This window comes from Coffea arabica, chromosome 1e (genome assembly GCF_036785885.1).
Source record: "Coffea arabica cultivar ET-39 chromosome 1e, Coffea Arabica ET-39 HiFi, whole genome shotgun sequence".
NCBI classification, from domain to species: domain Eukaryota; kingdom Viridiplantae; phylum Streptophyta; class Magnoliopsida; order Gentianales; family Rubiaceae; genus Coffea; species Coffea arabica.
This window is the reverse complement of record NC_092311.1, coordinates 4,328,820-4,347,758: the sequence shown is the minus strand read 5'-3', so window position 1 is coordinate 4,347,758 and position 18,939 is coordinate 4,328,820. Positions and strand designations below refer to the sequence as shown.

At 34.4% G+C, this 18,939-nt stretch overlaps 1 protein-coding gene and 1 long non-coding RNA gene across 2 annotated transcripts; one reads left to right on the top strand and one right to left on the bottom strand.

Annotated features, from left to right (window-relative positions):
- The first annotated feature begins 3,947 nt into the window (after positions 1-3,947).
- On the top strand, positions 3,948-5,045 carry LOC113688527 (uncharacterized). The gene has a single exon (XM_072071894.1). The coding sequence runs from the start codon at positions 3,948-3,950 to the stop codon at positions 4,818-4,820; it is 873 nt and encodes a 290-aa protein (XP_071927995.1). The 3' UTR covers positions 4,821-5,045.
- Positions 5,046-7,561: 2,516 nt separating this feature from the next.
- LOC140021125 (uncharacterized) lies at positions 7,562-8,380 on the bottom strand. The gene is made up of 2 exons (XR_011825099.1): positions 8,163-8,380; positions 7,562-8,001 (listed from the first exon to the last, which is right to left on the bottom strand). It is a non-coding gene; the product is annotated as an uncharacterized lncRNA (long non-coding RNA).
- Between the last annotated feature and the right edge of the window lie 10,559 nt (positions 8,381-18,939).

Sequence of the window (18,939 nt, the reverse complement as noted above, 5' to 3'; positions counted from 1 at the left end):
CAAATATCCATAAAACAGTAAAAGGAGAGAGGTGGCAGTTGGGATAAACATTTTGTGTCATTTTTTGAACTTCCAATTTTGCTCTTAAAAAAATTAATTTTTACCCCAACCACCTAATCATATTTGCTAATATAATCTCCTATAACTCCCTTAGATACAGCAACTATCAAATTAACTATAACTGTATTAAAGAAAAAATTACTAATAAATTGTAATTTTTTTTTCATGAAGAATTTATATAAAATTTATTTTTGTAAAAATAATATTAATATATTCATAAAAATCAATAATTATTTCTAAATTGCACACACTGGGTGCGCCTTTAACACTAGTCCTTATAACGTCTAAACTAATAAAATTTCACAGAAGATAAAGAAAAAGCAAAATTTCAATAGGAATGCATTCCCATGAGCACTATATTAGTGTAACTGTAACATGATGAGCAGTATAACAGTTGGTTGTTCATAAATGTTGTTATGGTATTTCAAATAAATTTTTTGGTCCGATTCTAATAAAATGCTTCTCTATTTTTTGAGTTTCCAGTAACTGATGATATTAGGCGCTTTAAAGAATTCAAGGAACTCAAAGTTTTCATCTATTTACCGCAAAAAAAAAAGCACAAACAAATTAATGAAACTATTATCCATTGGAATCGAGGGCATTGACTTCAAGGTTCATGGTAGCATAGTAAAATATATTGTTCCTGTGAAAATAAATGCTGGGGTCTAAAGAATTTTGGTTCTGAAATTTTACAGAAAAAAAAAGAAAAAATTTGAGATACTCGTTGTCATTGATATTCTTTTAAGAACTTCTCAGATAGTCTTCTCTGATTATGCCTTTCTTGATTTTTTTAAATCAATCAATCCATAATTTTTATTTATTTATTTTCACATTCTCTTCAATGGCATGATTCCCTTTTTAATCTGTAATTAGGATAATTCTACAAGTCCTCAAATCTTTTTAATTTTGTACCCCTATTATTTGTCTTGATTATTCATTGTTACTTATAAAATTTTGACAACTTTTATTTTTATATCATTAGCATATTACTCATGCTAATCCATTTAGGTTGTCCAGTTAGTAATTTGGTTCTGAAAAATTCTCCCTGTTTTTCTTTTCCAATACATTCTGTTTGACCATCTAAGTATCGATTTGGTCAAATCCTCTGTTCTCTTCCTTTCCAAACTTTTTTGACTCCTTAAACAAATTAAAATATTGCCTTTCAAATTACTTTCCTTCTTCCAACTTCTTATTGTTTCAAGTAAATTAAGAATTCCACTCTCCTTTAATCTCTTTTTAAATTTTTTTTAAATAGATCAAATTTTAAGTGCATTTGCACGGTATTATTATTTTACTTTATATGGAGATGCTAAATTATTTTGTCTCATTTTTTTTAATGTATCCCCAAACAAAAATTAGGATCTCTATTCGGGCATTTAGAAAACCAATGAATCCATATACTTTTTTCACTATAACTATTGACTATAAACAAAAGTTGAATTGTTAGTCTTTTTGGAGTGGGAAAGGATGATGGAATTGACTATAAACATGAATGTATTTTTTTATATTGTATTTTTAGAAGTGTTTATTGTTTTATTTGTAGAAGACTTTATCGTTTTATCTCATGTTTACAACATTGATTTTATTTTCTATTGTCTAATTTTATTCATGAGTTAATCTTATATGTACTGTCAGTACATATATTATCAAAGTCAGATAGATGACACATATACGAAATTTAAATTTTAAATTCAAAATAATCGTCCTGATACACTATTGTAAAACTGTACAAACGATTCAATCTGTTTATGAAGGACATTTCTTCAACTCAAGAATGTTGGAAGGAATGTGGTTCTATCGGTGAGTCCTTTGATCAAGAAAAGAATACTAAAAAGCTAGTCCTAGAAATATATACGATTCTGACCTAGAAATGTACTCACAAGTCACAAAAAGGCCAGAAACAAAAAATTGGATGTCATGACTATTTACAATGAGATAAGATACATACAACCCAATTGGTTAAAGTGGAAAAGATACAAGAAACTTGAGACTGTTTTTATCATATGTTAATATTAGTTAGTAATCATGACAGACCCCAGCAGTTTGTGTGTCAAGTTTGGTCATTGATGCTTAACCGCAAAGTGATGGTTCTATGGTGAAGGAATCAATTATAATATCTTCAAGCTGCAAAGTCACTTCCTCAAAAAGCAAGGCAGAAAAAAAGAACATTGTTGTTTGTATGTTGTGTTATTTTAGTGTTTGTATGTTTTTTTAAAAAATTACCATGGATTTCACAAGACTAATATTTTTAGCCAATACCACTTTGGTCAATTATTGATGGATTTCACAAGACAAATATGTCATTTGGTTAGTTTTGTGTAGCTCATTAATATTTGGACAAAAGTGGGATGTGTTAGAAAGGTTATGATACAAAATGTCCCATATTAATGTTTGAGATGCAAAGCGGGAATAGGTGTAGGTTTGAGTCTACAAAATGGAATTTGCCCTTCTCACATCCCAAAGAGTACTTAGTACTCTTAATTACTCTGCTACTCCACATTTATCTATCTCAGGAGCAATGAAATAGTGAGATGAGAGAAGTGAAAAAAAAGGAAAAAAATGATAAGGAAAAGAAAATAGTAGAAAAGAAAAACAAAGGAATGAATAAACAAGGAGAAAGAAAATAATATAGTGGGGGGCATCTTTATCCAAAAACATCAAAAAGGGGTTAAGTGCCTGTTTAATAAGTTTAGAGAGGAAAAGTACAATTAGAGACAAAGTTTAGGGGATTTAATGCATTTAACCTTAATTTGTTACTCAGTATTAAGAAATCCAGTTGGGAAAAAAATGTTTTAATTCCTTTCATTGATTTCAACTTGACTTCTCTTATACATTGACATAAGAACCATGAAATGATAAGATTAAGACTGGTTAGTGGGAATATGACAACCAATTAGAAAAATGTTGGTCATATTCAAAAAATATGTTACATTTTTATCACTTCTAATTGATTGTTTTCATCGCTTGAGTCTAATTAAGACTCATGAAAACAACTAACAAAAAAGTAAAGAAAAAAAAGATGAATATAACATTATAAATTAGAAATTAGAAAAGCATGATGACACATAAGAGAAGCTTTTTCTTTAAGAAACTGATTTATTGATCAATATAGAAATCCGTCATATATACATATAAACCAAGGAGGGAGAATCTCCGATAATGCAAATTCATATAATCTAGCATACTTTGTTAATATTGAACAACCTCGTTGTCTCTTCTTCCTAACCCTTAGCATCTATTGAGCGATTAAGCTAAAGAGTTAGTTAGTCGAAATATCTTTATTTAACTTGTTGAGTGCATGTCCGGGTCACTAGCAGTGCATAAACTCTCAAGGTGGTCACATTCAAATGGCCAATTATGACCCATCACTCTCTTCAATTAGGTTGTCTCCAAGGAAAGCGATTAGCTTATGTAGAGGTTTTTAATATTTTCTTTTCAAGTTGAAGATAGGCACAGAGCGAGTGAAAGAGGGATAGACTAGATGGTACAAAAGAGAGAATATAAGTGAAAAGTTCTATGTTCGAGATTTTCCACTTATACTAAAAAAAATTTTTTAAAAAGAAGCACAGAGGAAATGGGGCAAAAAGGAAAGGGTTAGCAAATTATGAAAATTCTAAAATTATCATTTACTCTGAATTGTAACTCTTTCGGACCCACTTTTTATACTGAACATTCAGAGCACAAAATAGAAGAAACTGCATATAGTTTATAATTATTTAATTTGATTTGATTTGATTTTGTTGTATTTTATCAAATTTAATTTGAGTTGATTGTCTTCATGAGCAAGACATTTTTTTCGTCCTATATATATAGCCTCCTTACGTAGTAAACATACAAAACCCACAAAACAAGCAAACAAGCAAGAAAGCAGAACGAGAGGCAAGGCAATGGGCAGTTTGGTAGGACATGTGATACCTGGATTTGGTTTCTTTCTGATTGGACTCTGGCATTTAGTTAACCATATCAGGCTTCACTTTCTCCATCCAAAATCCTACACATCTTTGCCATGGTTTCCCACTTCAAAATTCAGGTACTTCGAACTTCTCTTGATCATGGGAGGCTGCATTGCCTCAATATCCATGGAACTCTTCATTAGTCCGGCCAGGCACCAACCATTGGACCCTGATGGCACCATCCCATCAAACCATCTTCACAACTTTGAGCACTCGAACATATCCTTGACTATCTTCATTTATGCACTTTTCTCCATCATCCTAGACAAAATCCAGCCCCCAGCTCAATATGGCCTGACCCAAATGCTCGGAGCCATTGCCTTCGGCCAGGAATATCTCCTCTTCCATCTCCACTCTACTGATCACACGGGTGTGGAAGGCCAATACCACTGGCTTCTACAAATTGTCATACTTGTGTCATTTTTCACTACCCTATTATGCATAGGTTACCCCCAGAACTTCTTGAATAATTTTATAAGGTCTCTTAGCATCTTGTTCCAAGGAGTTTGGCTGATGGTCATGGGAATCATGCTTTGGACACCAGAGTACATTCCCAAAGGCTGTTTTATGAACTTGGAAGATGGTCATTATGTTGTTAGATGCCATGATCTTGAAGCCCTTGCCAGAGCTAAATCATTGGTGAACATTCAATTTAGCTGGTATCTAGTTGGAGTTACAGTTTTTGGTATGTGTCTTTACTTGGGACTCTACAAAGTGTTCCCTGGAAAAGCTGAGTATCAATCTTTAACAAAATTGGAGGATGATGATGATTTTAGGTTCAGAAAAGAAACAAAGACGCTTTTCTAGTTAAGCCTACAATGATGCTAGCTCAGCAAAAACCAAAGGTGTCAGGGGCAAAAATTTGGAATTTGTGTTGGGATATTGTTTGTTTGTTTTGATGGCATTTGGATTGCAGTTCTTCCGTTTGTTGTAATGTATGAAGAAGAAAAAGGTTGTTTAAAAGAGGAATGTACTTTAATCTTTTGTTAAAAATTCTTCACATATTAATATTTATTCAGTATTTCTGGATCATAGTTGCATATTTAAGATCAATCTGAGTTGAATTTTGAATCTTGAATCTTGAAAATAATTGTCCTATTTTCTTCATTGATAGATTAAATTACGTCTCAGCTATGATGCTCCTCAATCCTTCCAATTGTAGGCATGGTTTTTGTACTTTTGTTTATTTTGCAACTCATACAAGAACAAAGTTTGGGGTTTTGGATCTGCATAATCCACAACTGATAAAAAGTAAGTCATATACTTTCAACCGATGCTTGCAATCCCCATCAATTGCACTTACATCTCCTGGCGTTTGACTTTGTTAACATACATATTTACTTTACATGCTATAGATTAACTAGCTAATGCAATATATGAGGCACACTTGTGGAATTATTTTATTTTTTCTTTCCTAGAAACATATTTTTATTGTTAAAATTTTGAATTGGGCTAATTTATTACATGATAATTAGTTTTAGGGGAGGTCACTAATATTTTGGAAATTTCGGGAGGAGGCCAATGCAAGTATTTGAAACATCAGGAGAGGTTTATAAAATTATCTCCATACACAATCTAGCCAAACATGCTAAGCGGTCTGGAATGGATACAGCATTTCCAATTCCAACCGGTTGTGTGAATCCAACAATATCATGTATAAATTCATACAATTTCGATGTAATCATGAATGCTTCACAACTTTAATTGTACAAGTTACAAACTCAATTTTTACACTAAAGTTATACTAATTTATACGAGATACTATAAGAATTATACAATCGGGTTGACTTGGACATATTCTATTGAACAGTAAAGGTTCAACCATGCACTTCAAAACTAACACACTAACGAACAAATTCTTGAGCATGGTACACGTTAAAATCTTGCATAGATTCTCTATTACAAGTGTAGCAATGCTGTCCACTGCTTCATTGAATGATGACATTTTCTTGCATTCATTGACTTTAAATAAAAAAAAAAGTCATACCTCAGTAACGTTAATGATTTGACTAGTGAGTGCTCGTTAAGATAAATTTTAGATATTAATTTTTTTAAAATTATAATTAATTATAAAAAATGTCTAAATACAAAAAGTAAATTAGCTCAATTGTCTTGGTCTTGACTCTCAAACTCGTTAATTTTTGAAGTTAGTACTGGGAATATGCAAATTCGAAAAAAAAAAATGATTTACCAATTGAATTCAAATTGAATTCGAAATTTTTGAAATCGGTAAAGCGGAAGTTTTCCATTTTTGAAATATACGAATTTGGTTCAAATTCGGGAATGTATTTTTTCAAAATAGAATTTTTGATTTCAAATTCACAATTCGAAATAAAAAATCGAATACCTAATTCGATTTCAAATTCGTATGTTATATATATATATATTATATGTAATATAAAATTTATAATATATAATAATACATCTAACTAATAATTATATTATATAACAATACAATAATAAGTTTTATTAAGTTAGTTGTACACTATGTTATAAATTTAAACATATATTATACAAAAGTTAGCATTTAGTTTAGCAAAACTTATATATAATTATAATATAAAAATTAGAATTCGGTGAAATCGATTACTACCGAATTCTGAATTGACGAATTCGAATTCAAAATTTGTGAAATCGAATTTGAAATCAGCCGAATTTTCTAATGTCCAAATTTCCAAAAATTTCGAATTCAAAATTCAAAATTACCGAATTCGATTTCGATGTACATCCCTAGCCAGTACACACATAATAATGTGTTGTTTGGCTCAAGAAACACTCAAAAGATGGTGATAAGGCTAAATAAAACGTACACGTATACTTTTCAACTTGTGAGGCTCAGAATTTTGTGGATAAATCAGAAATAGCACAGCCTTCATGCGTATCATGATCGTTTCTTGGGGGCCTAGAAGACAACCAGACAATATTGATTGAAACAAAAGCGGAAGGACATGACACAATCACCGGTCTGTGGTAGACCACACCTCATTTATCCAATGTTTTGAAACTCGAACCGTTAATTAAACCGGTAAGGTGAGAGGGTCGAGGTTCGACCGGTCGAACCGGTTCAATCCTGATTCAATGATTTATATATATATATATAAATATATATATGTATTACACACATACATGTGCACAGAATAAGAAATCTCATAGACTAATTCAAGACATCACTTGATAAAAAGTTAAATATTTCAAACCACTTGACTTTCATAGATTAATTTTTTAAATTGTAAAATCAAGCAAATAATTCATCTCAGTTATACCTATCAAAAAAATAATTTTTTTTTAGCAAAATAGAAAGAACTTCATTAATGATTTGCAATGTAGCACATACACGAGGAAATCCTCAAACTACATCAGCAAAATAACACTAAGCATCGCAAACCAACAAATTGCTTAAAATCTAAGCCCCACTCTACAAGTAGAATCCAATTTTCATGAGTTCTAGGAATTTTTCCCCAACTCAGAACACCGCATTTCCTCAAATCCAGCGTACTAAGTCTTTGTTACATACCAAACACAATATAAAAACATGTCTAGGAATGTGATTTTCATACCATACTAAACTACTTCAATGTACAGCGGTACCTCGGGCCGGAATGTTTTCATAGCATCCTTTACGGTAAACATCCCTGAAGAATTTTCAAGCCACGCAATTTGATCATCATGCTCTGGAATAGGCACAAAAATTGCAAGTGTAGCCTGTTGCAATATTTTGGAAAATCCACTAAATAGTGTCCCTAACATCGTTTGTCGGCCTAGTATAAAGATTATGTTCTTGAGTATTCCTAATGGATAAGAGCAGCCAAAATAAATTATATATTTTAGTGCAAAGTACTTCAAGAATTTTCCAGTACATAATCAACAAAAATGAAGTACATATACAATACCAAAACTAGGAATTGAATCCTGAGTTTTGTGACATAATAGTTGATCAAGTAAATTAGCTTTCTGCACTGGTTTTCTCTCATGGCATTCAAATTCTTACCTACAAAAGAAAAAGAAAAAAAACTGAAATAGACAAATTGCTCTTCAAAGAAAAATCGAACAATAAAAATAAAACTACCAAAAATTGCAGACCTCAAGAATCATACAATCTGTCAAACGCCAAGTAATAAACAAATAAATGAAAAAAAAAATGAAACTAACCTGGACGATGTCTTGAGAGTTAAGATTTGTGAGATTAATCCAATCTTTTGCAAGAAAAAATAGAGAATTGAAGTTGAGAAACCCCATATTTAAGAAGCCGATACCATTGAAAATTTGGATTCTTAATTTGAAACAAGAAGAAAGAGAACTGGAGAAGAGATTAAGAATGAGAGAGAGTGTGCGGCAGCCGTCATTAGAAATTAGGGTTAGAAAGAAAAGTTGGGAAGATGCGTTTTCACCTTTCAAGACTTTTAAATTTGATTTAAAAAATTAGGAAAAAATAAAAAACCGTGGTTCAATGGGTCAATCCGGATTGAACGGTTCTAACGGTTTTGACCGGTTCTTATAACAAGTCAACTTTAGTAGTGAACCGGACCGGAGACATGACCGGTTCGTGATTCGATCGATTGAACCGGCCGGTCCAGTCCGGTTTTCAAAACATTGCATTGATAGCATAGCATGGGATAGGGTCCTAATGCATATATTTTTCCAAATATGGAATCAATGTCCCCTTGTGCTGGCGAATTACTCAGATTATGGTCGAGGAAAAAAAAATTCGGACATGTACCGATCTGACAAGGTTGTAGTACAAATCTATGGGTACCGGGCCGAGGTTGTAGTACAAATCTATGGGTACCGGGCCGTGTCAGCCCGGCACCCAAACTTCATCCAATTTTTTTTTTTTTGACTTCTGACATCGCTGCCGGGCTATGTCAAATTTTTTTTTAAAAAAAGCTGTCGACAAGGTCTGATGGCTGCCAGGCAGAGCGGTTGAACAAAGCTGTCAAATTGTTTAAAAAGCTGTCAAATTGTTTTTTTTTAAAAAGCTGTCAAATTGTTTTTTTAAAAAAATGCAAAGCGGTTTAACAAAGGCAACTTATTAACAAGATGTCTATTTTGACATCTATATTGGGGATGCATTGAAATAATCGACTTATGCAAAGCGGTCCATCAATTAGTTGTATATAATTAGTTATGCATTTTTTTCTTTTTTTTGCCTATTTTGTTTTTATATTGCACAACAAATTTTTTTAAAAAATTAAAATTTGCTAACGCTCCACTATCTAAATTGAACAATAGGTTACGTCTACGGTGGAAAGTTCACTTTTTTGCGCATAAGAAGCAGAAGCAATGCAAGAAGGCCAACTCTACTATGTGGAGACGGACGAAGAAGTATATTCGGATACCGGAGAAAGCGAATTATGCATGGGTGAAAATATTATATATTTTAAAATCACAATAAAAGTTCTCTTAAAAATTTATTCATCATCTAATGTCCAATACTTATATTTGATAAATTAAAATAGTTAATTAAATATTCTATTATAATATAAGTAACTATATGACATTGAGTCGAATGAATAATATTTTTTTCTTTTTTTGGCATTTTAACTAGTTGTCTATTAAGTTTCAATTGAAATAAAGATTTTATAAATATTTAAATTATTCAATAAAATTATCAATTTAAGATGAACATAAATATAAATACATTAAATTGTATTATTGAAATATTTAATTTAATATGAAGGAAAGACAAGATGAAATGGCAAGAAATTTTTTTAAAATTCATATAAGTACTTTATATTAGTAATCACCTTTATTTATTATTATAATTATAATACCTGATCATAACCGATTGAAACTCATATCCTAATACTATTTACAACTAAAGTTACTGTATACTCAAATTAAAATTTTCTTTTTTGCACTAAATTTTCTTTTATATTTACGCCTCAATTATTTCAAATATGAAATTCAATTAAAAAATAAAATGTACCACAATATTTGTTTTGACATATACAAAATTCACTAAATAATTTTGAAAATTTCATCCATTTTCCAATACAACAATTTCGCCCTTATTTTTTATCCAAAATTTACGCCGCCTAACGTACTAAATCCGACTATTTTTGGAGTTAATTAAATTATATTTCAAAATTCGAACAATAGAACTAGATGAAAATAGATTTGTTAAATCAATAATTACTTCTATACGATGTTAAACTAAACAAAGGCTGTTTTAAACAAAAAAATCTCATTCATTTTACAATAAGATGCAGGTATCAAATTGTTGAGAAATTATTTGTTAAAATTGTTATATAATTTTTAATAGACTACATAATTTTATAAATATAAATTTGTTGTGCAATATAAAAACAAAATAGGCAAAAAAATGAAAAGAAGAAAAAATGCATAACATGACATTGTCAAATTGTGAATACACCCAATAGCGATAAGCATTATAATAATAAAAGATGAAAATAGCGCTAAATCCCCATATTCAAATATTTGAAATTGTAAAACATGCACTGGAAATGATCTGCTACGTACTAACTTTTTCTTTTCGTTCAGTTTTTTTGCTTCACGGGAGCTGCCAGCCAATTTTTTTTTTTTGGTCCACAAGCCTGCTGACCACTTTGCATTTTTTTTTTAGGGAAAATGACCTGTTTCATCCCTCACATTTCGTAAAAATATTCTTTTTGTCCCTCACATTTAAAACGAAGCAAATTGGTCCTTCACATTTAAAAACTGAAGCTTTTACATCCTAGAAATAAACTCTCAGTTGTGAATCAAACCATCTAACAACCCGGTTACAAATTTTGGGGGTAGAATTGGTAGATTACTCGCAAAAACATATTTCTAACAAATAAATTAAAGTAATTAAAAAATCTTAATTAAAACTCATTTGTTTCTTCAAAAGAACGAAATTGTGCTAAAGCTCTCAAGCACTAAACCCTTAGTGCAACAAAACTGAGGAATTTGTCTAAGGGTTTAGTGCTTGAGAGCTTTAGCACTATTTTGTTCTTTTGAAAAAGCAAATGGGTTTTAATTAAGATTTTTTAATTATTTTAATTTATTTGTTGGAAATATGTTTTGTGAGTGATCTACCAATTCTACCTCTAGAATTTGTAACCGGGTTGCTAGATGGTTTGATTCACAACTGAGAGTTTATTTCTAGGATGTAAAAGTTTCGGTTTTTAAATGTGAAGGACCAATTTGCTTCGTTTTAAATGTGAGGGACAAAAAGAATATTTTTACGAAATGTGAGGGATGAAACAGGTCATTTTCTCTTTTTTTTTTTAAAACAATTTGACTGGCTGCCGGGCTCCATCAGACCTTGTCGGCTACCGGGCATTGTCAGCCCGGTTGCCGACAGCCTTTTTGAAAATTTTTTTTTTTGCTGCCGGGTTGTGAGCTCGGCAGCGGTGTCAGAAGTAAAAAAAAAATTGGATGAAGTTTGGGTGCCGGGCTGACATGGCCCGGTACCCATAGATTTATACCACGACCTTGTCAGATCGGTACATGTCCGAACTTTTTTTTTTCTCGACTATAATCTGAGTAATTAGCCCCTTGTGTCGAGAAATTTGATTTTATTTGACAAAACAATTTGGAAAATAGTTTTTTTTTCTAGATATTTATCAAGAAAGAGCATAACATACTATGCACTGATTTTGAGTTTTCAACATCATTCGTATCTTAATATGAAGCTTCATATATAAGGTAAATATGCAAATCCACCTCTGGAGAGAATTCGACATGCTACTTTCTTGGTCAATCTTGTTTTCTTTCTGTGAATGAGAGTATATAGCCATGAGAAGTGAAACATAAGATGTTCCAATGTTGTCTCCAAAGAGGTGATCTATGCGGATGACTAAGCACCTTTCTTTAGAAGTACATTTTCATCCCTATTTGAAAGGTGAGTTTTTTAGAAGTCTGTCTAAAACTTTACTGTAACTTATTGTAAAAGTTTTTTTTTTAATTTTTTGAAATGTGTAAATTTTTGAATATTTTGAGAAATTTTTTAAGGTTACTGTAGTTAATGTTTTTAAAAAACTTATAGCAGACAAACTTGATAAAAAACTTGGGTTCCAAACAATACCCAATAAAGCCATATATTTGAAATTGTCTCTGAAGCACTATTGAGTAGGCCTATTTGTGAGCAGCTGTTGAGTGATTCCTAAAACATGCCAAAATTGCCTCTTCAACTATTTTGTACTTGAGTAGGTGATGCTGTTCATTTGACAATTCTAAGATCTTTTCCTTTTGCTGCTTTTTCTTTTTCTTCATATTTTCAACTTTTTGACGTCTTTTGATTTTTCTAAAAGACAGAGCTATAAATTTACCACAGACCTGCATGGACAATATCTCAGTCTCTCTTTCTCTTGCAGTGTCTATATTTTTTATTATGAACATTTATATTTAGAGCCTGGTTCGTCATCATAATCCCTTCAGTAAGTAATTGAACCTCAATAAGATTTTAAGGTCACCAGACATATTTTTAAAGTAAAACTTGTTCTTTAGCTTCCCTAATGCAGCAGAAAAAGAAGACAAATTTGGCATGGTTCAATTGGTTCATCCAGGAATTTTCAGATGTTCGATCTGGTCGAATGCAAACTCAGAGGAGACTAAAAGTCTATGAAACTTGGTGAAAACCAGCGAAGAAATTGACTAGAAACTGTCAGGAACAACGATCATACGTCGTCGTTTTAGTGAGTCTAGTTAAATGAAGCAGTTGCAAGAGAAACGGTGTCGCTTTACTATAAAATGTTAGTTAGTCGGTTGCATCAGGTTATAAATAAGGAGCTCTGTGATTGGTCAGGATATCTGATTGTAATAACAAATTTCTGTTACATTTCTCTCATTCTTGATTCTCTCTTTTCCCCTTTCCCTCCAATTTCCAAATCTGATTCACCGACCCTGACAAAGTGGTATCAGAGCTACCGATCCTTGGTAGCTCCTATGGCGGAAGGAACTGGCCTAAAATCCTTGGAGGAACACGTGAAGAAGCAGGAAGCAAGATTGCAAGAGGCTATGGAGGCATTTCACTTTTCTCAGCAGCAATTTCGAGCTGAATTTGGTAGTGAGGTTAGAGCAGAATTGGAGAATTCCAACATGAAGTTGGAGAAATTGGAGGCGGCGATGAGCGGATTAGAGCTGAAATTCAACTCCTTCCTACAGATGATGATGAACAGAGAAAAGAGCACTGCGGAGGAAGTGAGAGAAGGACCACTGCTACCTACTCCACCACCTCAACATAGGATCAACAAGGGAGGCGAAAGCAATGGTGACTTCAACCGAAGAGATGAAGGTAGGATCTATGCACCTCTTCCTCCTAGACTTGAGTTGCCTCTTTTTCATGGAGAAAATCCACAGGAATGGCTAAGAAAATGTAATAAGTATTTTCTGAACTATCATATTCCTGAGAATCAGAAGGTAGGGGTAATTGAGATGTTTTTTAGAAGGGAGGGCAGATAGATGGTTTCAAGGCCTTAAGATGGAACAGACAAGCCTAGGTTGGGCAGAATTTGAGGAATTTTTGTGCAAGAGGTTTGGTAACAAAATTTGTAAGGATATAGTGGAAGAATTTAACAAGATCCAGCAGGTTGGGAGTGTGGAGGAGTATCAAGAAAAGTTTGAGGAGCTCAAGCCATTAATGTTGATGAAAATCCCCAATTAGACGAAGGATAATTTGTGTCTAGCTTTATTAGTGGACTTAAAGAAGAAATTAAACCAATCATCAGAATGGTTAAGCCTACAGAGCTGTCTGCTGCCTATGAAATGGCTCAAGTACAGGAGTACTCCTTGCAGTTGCAGAATAGACAAGGAAGGGAAGTGCAGAAAAATCTAGTAGAAAATAAGTTCGGCTTGCATAAAAGTCAGCCTCCAAGTACCAACTCAGGCAATCTATATAGGATTCCCCCTGTTAACCAGCACAAGTTTTCCAATGCAAGAAGGACAGTTCCAGATAATAATTCCACTAGGAAAATTTCACCACAGGAAATTCAATACAGAAGGAACAATGGACTGTGTTTTAAGTGTGGAGAGAAGTATGGGGCAGGACATCAGTGTAAAATGGGACATCTAAACTTCTTCCTTGGGGATGAAGAAGAGGACACGGAATTTGAGGATGCAATGGGGGAACAAGATGAGCACACTGGTAATCCAGGAACTGTTATGGAAATGTCCTTACACACACTGTCAGAATCCCTCAAAAGAAACACTATCACAATCACAGGACATCTAGATGGAGAGGAGGTGCTAATCCTAGTGGATACATGGAGTTCTGACAGCTACATTGACAGTGAGTTGGTCATTGCTCTAGACATTTCTTACAGAATGGTTTCCCCCTTCTCTGTTATTGTGGGGAATGGAACATGTGTAACCAGCAAGGCCATCTGCCCAAGGGTCAGATGGGAAATCAATCAACATCAATTTGGTTTTGATTTGAAGGTGATGCAACTGAGTGGCTGGCATATTGTGCTAGGAGTGGATTGGATGACTCATTTTAGCCCCATCACGTTTGATTTTCATAACCTCAGGATCTCTATGGAGTATCAAGGGGAAACAGTTCACCTACAAGGGAGTTCAGAGGATTGTGAATTGGATTTAATCAGGGGTAAGGACCTTAGGCATTTCATAGAATATAAGAAGAGATGCTTTGCTATCAGAAACATGGAAGCAGAAATGGCCCCAGCAGGAGCCTCAGAAGGGACAAGAGAGGAGCAGCAGCCTCAGGAAATCAAAGATTTGCTAGAAGAATTTTCAGAAGTTTTTCAGCAGCTCGTGTCCTTACCACCTATCAGGACATGTGACCATGCAATTCCCTTGAAGTCAGGGGCTCAACCATTCAAGCTTAAGCCCTATAGATACCCCCATTCTCAGAAGGATGAAATTGAGAAGCAGGTTACAGTGATGTTACAACAGGGAATTGCAAGGCACAGCAACAGTCCATTTGCATCACCAGTTTTACTGGTTAAGAAGAAGGAAGGCTCTTGGCGATTCTATGTGGACTACAGGAAGCTGAATGAAATCACCATCAAAGATTGCTATCCCATTCCAAATGTGGACGAGCTGCTGAATGAGCTGGCTGGATCCAAGTATAAGTCTAAGCTGGACTTGACTGCAGGTTTCCATCAGATCAGGGTCAAACCTCAAGATGTGTACAAGACAGCATTTCAAACTCATTGTGGCCATTATGAGTTTTTAGTCATGCCTTTTGGGCTGACTAATGCTCTTGTAACTTTTCAGTCCTTAATGAACCAAGTTTTTCAACCTTATTTGAGAAAATTTGTTTTAGTCTTCTTCGATGACATCCTGACCTATAGTAAGACGTGGGAACTACACTTGCAGCACCTAAGGCTTGTGTTGACTGTGCTAAGGGAGAATCAGTTGTTTGCTAAAAGCTCAAAGTGTTCATTTGCACAGACTAGAGTGGATTATTTGGGACATACCATCTCAGAGAAAAGAGTTAGCATGGATTCTTCCAAGGTGAGCAGTATGCTGACCTGGCCTACACCCAAATCAGTGAAGGAGTTAAGAGGATTTCTTGGACTCACAGGGTACTACAGACGATTCATTAAAGGTTATGGGATCCTGTGTAGACCACTGACTGAACTACTGAGGAAGGATGCATTTTTTTGGACTGACACAACTCAGGAGGCCTTTGACTTGCTCAAAAGAGTCATGACCACAGCTCCAGTACTCAGGTTGCCTGACTTTAAGCAGCCATTTGTGGTAGAAACTGATGCGGGTGGAGGGGGAATTCGAGCTGTGCTTATGCAGGAGGGACATCCTATTGCATTTCTCAGTAAATCATTGAGTCCAAAGAATTTAGGGCTGTCTGCCTATGAAAAAGAATTGCTGGCATTAGTAATGGCGGTAACAAAATGGAGACACTACCTAGTAGGCTACCACTTCATCATCAGGACTGGCCATCAATCTCTAAAATACTTACTGGATCAGAAGTTGACAACAGCGATACAGCACAAATGGTTAACCAAGCTTCTGGGACTGGATTATGAAATTCAGTACAAAAGGGGCAGTGAGAATTTGGTAGCTGATGCACTTTCTGGGAGAGCTGCAATGGAAGGTAGGAAGAAGAACGAGGCAGGCACTTGCCTGGCTTTAACTACTGTTAAACCAGTGTGGATGACAGAAATAGTCAAAAGCTATGAGCATGACTCTCACTGTCAAGAGTTAATTGCCAAGATGATATTGGAACCTGAATTTCCAGACCAGTATCAACTAAGTGATGGCATCATCAGGTACAGAGGGAAGCTCTATGTGGGGTCAAGTAATGGAGTCAGGGAGCAAATCATGGAAGCGTTGCACTCTTCTTCCATTGGAGGCCATTCAGGGCAGAGAGTGAGTTGGCACAGGATCAGTAGTATATTTTATTGGCCTGAATTGAAACAGGATGTTAGGAGATTTGTGCAGGCATGTGATAACTGTCAGAGGAATAAGGCTGAGCACATTCAGCATCCGGGACTTCTACAACCTCTTCCTATACCCAGTCAAGCGTGGACACACATCTCTATGGACTTCATAGAGAAACTACCACCCTCACAAAACTTTGATACTATTCTGGTGGTTGTGGATCGATTCACCAAGTACAGTCACTTCTTGTTGCTGGTTCATCCCTTTTTAGCCAGGCAGGTGGCACAAGTTTTCATTGATCAGGTGTATAAGCTTCATGGATTGCCTGAAACTATAGTTACAGATAGAGACAAAATCTTTACTAGCCACTTCTGGAGGAAGTTATTTCGATTGGTGGGGGTGAAATTGTGTTACAGTTCTGCATACCATCCAGAGACAGACGGTCAAACTGAAAGAGTTAACCAGTGTGTAGAAGCTTATTTGAGGTGCATGACTGGAGAATTTCCCAGTCAGTGGAGTAAGTGGCTTCCCCTGGCTGAATGGTGGTACAATTCTGCTTATCACTCAAGCTTGAATGTGACTTCCTTTGAAGCCCTCTATGGCTACAAGGCATTACCCTTACCAATGGGTCCCTACTGTGACTCTACCATTCCTGCAGCAGCTCAAGCACTCCAGGACAGGATGAGGATCTCAGCCAGTATCAAGGAGCATCTGCTCAAGGCTCAGCAACGAACGAAATATTTTACAGACAGGCATAGAACCGAGAGGAGTTTCGAAGTTGGGGATTTAGTGTTTCTCAAGCTGCAACCAAATAGGCAGCAAACCATGGCCATTCGAAAGAACCTCAAGCTGTCAGCAAAATTCTATGGGCCTTTTGAAGTGGAAGAGAAGATAGGAGAGGTCGCTTATAAGCTCAAATTACCCCCTGCAGCTAGAATACACCCAGTGTTCCATGTTTCTCTATTGAAGAAGAGAATTGGTCCACCACAGCAGGTCTCCACTACCTTGCCAGAGTTCGATTTGCAGGATCAATGCCTCTTGATGCCAGAAATGATTCTGAAGAGACGAGCTATTCTGAGGAAGGGGCTGCCTGTGGTACAATATCTGATCAAATGGCAACAATTGGAGTATGAGGAAGCATCCTGGGAAGATAAGGATTTCATGGAGCAACAATTTCCTGAATTCAAGACTTGCGGACAAGTCTAAACTGAAGGAGGAGGCAATGTCAAGAGGATAAAGATGCCCCCCACTATATTATTTTCTTTCTCCTTGTTTATTCATTCCTTTGTTTTTCTTTTCTACTATTTTCTTTTCCTTATCATTTTTTTCCTTTTTTTTCACTTCTCTCATCTCACTATTTCATTGCTCCTGAGATAGATAAATGTGGAGTAGCAGAGTAATTAAGAGTACTAAGTACTCTTTGGGATGTGAGAAGGGCAAATTCCATTTTGTAGACTCAAACCTACACCTATTCCCGCTTTGCATCTCAAACATTAATATGGGACATTTTGTATCATAACCTTTCTAACACATCCCACTTTTGTCCAAATATTAATGAGCTACACAAAACTAACCAAATGACATATTTGTCTTGTGAAATCCATCAATAATTGACCAAAGTGGTATTGGCTAAAAATATTAGTCTTGTGAAACCCATGGTAATTTTTTAAAAAAACATACAAACACTAAAATAACACAACATACAAACAACAATGTTCTTTTTTTCTGCCTTGCTTTTTGAGGAAGTGACTTTGCAGCTTGAAGATATTATAATTGATTCCTTCACCATAGAACCATCACTTTGCGGTTAAGCATCAATGACCAAACTTGACACACAAACTGCTGGGGTCTGTCATGATTACTAACTAATATTAACATATGATAAAAACAGTCTCAAGTTTCTTGTATCTTTTCCACTTTAACCAATTGGGTTGTATGTATCTTATCTCATTGTAAATAGTCATGACATCCAATTTTTTGTTTCTGGCCTTTTTGTGACTTGTGAGTACATTTCTAGGTCAGAATCGTATATATTTCTAGGACTAGCTTTTTAGTATTCTTTTCTTGATCAAAGGACCTCACCGATAGAACCACATTCCTTCCAACATTCTTGAGTTGAAGAAATGTCCTTCATAAACAGATTGAATCGTTTGTACAGTTTTACAATAGTGTATCAGGACGATTATTTTGAATTTAAAATTTAAAATTTCGTATATGTGTCATCTATCTGACTTTGATAATATATGTACTGACAGTACATATAAGATTAACTCATGAATAAAATTAGACAATAGAAAATAAAATCAATGTTGTAAACATGAGATAAAACGATAAAGTCTTCTACAAATAAAACAATAAACACTTCTAAAAATACAATATAAAAAAATACATTCATGTTTATAGTCAATTCCATCATCCTTTCCCACTCCAAAAAGACTAACAATTCAACTTTTGTTTATAGTCAATAGTTATAGTGAAAAAAGTATATGGATTCATTGGTTTTCTAAATGCCCGAATAGAGATCCTAATTTTTGTTTGGGGATACATTAAAAAAAATGAGACAAAATAATTTAGCATCTCCATATAAAGTAAAATAATAATACCGTGCAAATGCACTTAA